Source organism: Euphorbia lathyris, chromosome 3, assembly GCF_963576675.1.
Source record: "Euphorbia lathyris chromosome 3, ddEupLath1.1, whole genome shotgun sequence".
NCBI classification, from domain to species: domain Eukaryota; kingdom Viridiplantae; phylum Streptophyta; class Magnoliopsida; order Malpighiales; family Euphorbiaceae; genus Euphorbia; species Euphorbia lathyris.
Window position 1 is genome coordinate 50,962,518 of NC_088912.1, and position 3,079 is coordinate 50,965,596.

General features: G+C 34.2%; 1 protein-coding gene across 1 annotated transcript; it reads right to left on the reverse strand.

Moving 5' to 3' along the window:
• Window positions 1-833: 833 nt before the first annotated feature.
• On the reverse strand, window positions 834-2,137 carry LOC136223899 (NAC domain-containing protein 104). Its single transcript, XM_066012069.1, has 3 exons — window positions 1,754-2,137; window positions 1,394-1,674; window positions 834-1,304 (listed from the first exon to the last, which is right to left on the reverse strand). The coding sequence occupies exons 1-3, from the start codon at window positions 1,905-1,907 to the stop codon at window positions 1,161-1,163; spliced, it is 579 nt and encodes a 192-aa protein (XP_065868141.1). The 5' UTR covers window positions 1,908-2,137; the 3' UTR covers window positions 834-1,160.
• Window positions 2,138-3,079: the final 942 nt, after the last annotated feature.

Consider the following 3,079-nt stretch of genomic DNA (forward strand, 5'->3'; position numbering starts at 1 on the left):
CAACTTTAGTTGCTGACCAAAACTAAAGTTGTCTCTGACTGCACTCAGTATCATTGTGCTACTTAAATATGTGAAGATAAAAACAGCCTAAATATTTAAAATTTTAAATAGTTCCTTTAAACACCCCCCCCCCCTCTCTCAGGAACTTATTCTCATAATACAAGGGACCAAAAGCAACCATCGTGATATGTGTGGCTTGCAATTAGCATACGCCATGGTCCTATTAAGGGATGTACTTTCAACCTATCCCTACACATGTCCTGATGTTAGCTAGGACATAAAAATCGATACTTTTTTAAAAGTTTCTTTAGAACCTTACAAATGCAAGATGAAGTTGCGCATAAGATATCTCATTCTCTCAATCCTAAAGATTCGTTATCTTCTTCATAACCTATGGTAATATAAGTATACGAATGAGGGCGTGAGATTTCGTCCCTCTTTTATCATTTTCTATATCTTATTGCACAACTCGTTTAATTTGAAAAACAAAGAGTGAGGGAATGACCTTGATTTATTTTATTTTTTTGCTCCGTATCTAAATAGAAAATGATATTATGTTTTAGTTAATTAGTTTAGAAATAGTGGAGGAAAATAGAATCCCGTTGTTGGGAAAACCAAGTAGAATAGATGGAAGCGTGAGGAAGTGAAAAATGATTGATTAAATGGTGTGGGCACTTTGTGAAGTGTGGGAGTATGCTTGCATCAGAGATGACCAAATGCTTGAATAAGCAGCCACATTTTTATAATTCTTTTCTTTTGGATTCCATGAATACACTTACACATAACAATAAAAATAAAATAAAAAAAAGGCATTAATTAATTATGAATGATGAGTCAATATGCTTGCTTATGGTTTGTTTCATATCTCTTCTCTTACAGTGCTTCCTGGGCTCCACTCTAACTCCCACCAATCATCCTTCCACGTGAGAATCTCCTTCTCCATTTTTCTTTTTTTCTTTTTTTATTCTTTCTAACTTATGATATCTGTCGATTAATAGAAGCTGACTAATTACCCTTTATGAATGCTGAAGTTGCAATCCTACATTGTATTTTATATATTGGTTTGGCAATGAAAGTTGAAGTTACATGATTTGAAAACGACAATTACATTACAGTGGAGTTTTAGATAAAACTAATTAACAGAAAGTATATGTATGTATCTAATTAGGCAAACTTATTTCATCAAGATCATCTAATGACAAGAAAACTTCATCCAAGCATGATAGTTCAGTCCCATCATCACCATCTTCTTCTTCATCAGAATTTCTCTCGTACACTTTGCAAATGACCCACTTACTATGATCCTGCAGTGCAGCACCAAATTAAGACTCATTATATAATGATATAAACTTTAATATTAATGAACATAAAAATAAGAGTTTAAAAGAGTTACTATTTTAGAACGTCCTCTCGATTTGGATGGCCTACTAGAAGAGGAGGAAGCAGAATCTGAAGAAGAAGAAGATAAACGAAACTCTTCCATTATCCAATTAGTTTTGATACCAGATGAAGAGTAAAAAACCAAGTATTTCTTAATGCCAACTCTCTTGTTTGAATTGGAAAGAACAGGTTCATCATTAATGCCAATTGCCTTCCAATATCCATTTTCTGTCATTCTATTTTGGGTCCTCCTGCTGTAATAGTACCATTGCCTACCTTCTGCTAATGCTTTGCCTATAGTAATTTCATTTGATTAGTAATCAAATATTATGTAAAACTTAAAAGAAAGAAAAACGTAGGTGTAGGTAGGTACCATCGAGTTCCCAAGGATCATAAGGATAAAGATCAAGATCAGGAATGACGTCTGGATGACATGGTAGAAGAGAGGCCTTACGCTGGAGGAAATGAACAACAAGTTCTTCCTCAGTCGGATAAAATCGAAAACCAGGCGGAAGATTAACACTCATATTCTCCACTCCACTCCAGATGAATATGAATATGAATCAATGAATGTGAATGAAGAGAGGGTTTTAGGTGATGGCTGATATATATATAAAGGGATATATATTTAAATAAAAGTAACGTGAAAAATAAGTTAGTGTTTTGTATATTGAGATAGAGGATGAGTTTATGATAAGTTTGATGTGTGTTGGGTTACTTACCACTGTACTCATGTCACTCTATCTCTATCATTCATTACAATTTACATCATCTGAACTACAAGGCGGCTGGTCTTATACTTTCATACTTCTAAGTAACGGTATCTCTTCCAATTCTAGGCATACTCCCATTAATTAAGATTCTTTTTCACCTCAATCTATCATTCGCTCCCTCTATTTTTCTATATTATCTTATTAACCCCTCTATTTTGGAGCTGTCTTGTTAACTTAAGTAATAATTTTTATATTAATCTCTGCACGTGGTTAAGATTTGAACCCTCAACCACTTGGTTTAAGAGGTTATGATAGTCTTATCAAATATTAATATTAATATGAATTCGACCCTTAACTTGAAATATAATCAATAAATGGAAGTTACAGGACTCAAACTCCCGGTCACTTGATTCAAGAAGTTCTGATATCATGTTATGGAACCCCTTCAACTAAAAACTTAAGTTAATAATTAAGACCCAACATCTTTTCTATTAATCTCCGGTCTACCCCTCGCACAAATACCCCTAAGCTTCAAGTGTGCACAACACATACCCATCTAACTATGTGTTGAATTTAATCAACAAATAATGTTGTCAGGATTCGAACCCACTTAATCTAAGAGGCTCTGATATCATGTCAAGGAATCAATTGAACTAAATGTTTAAGCTAATAGTTAAGACCCAATAATAGTTTTTATATTAATCTCTGACACACACCCTCACGCAAAGGTCCGAATTCGATCGACCTCATTTGTTGATTAAATAGCAAGACATGATAATATGGACATGTGTCGTGCACGCTTCAAGCCAAGTAGCATTCACGCATGGGAGTGTATCAGTGATACGCCTTAGGTGGTATCGAGATGAATCCTTTTGGGTGGAAGAAAACGAAACACCAACTTTTTTCAACTTCTAGAGAATAGAAAATTAGATTGATAATTTCATGCCTAAAGTTTAACAAAGCAAGGGTTTAAATAGGGCAAGGAT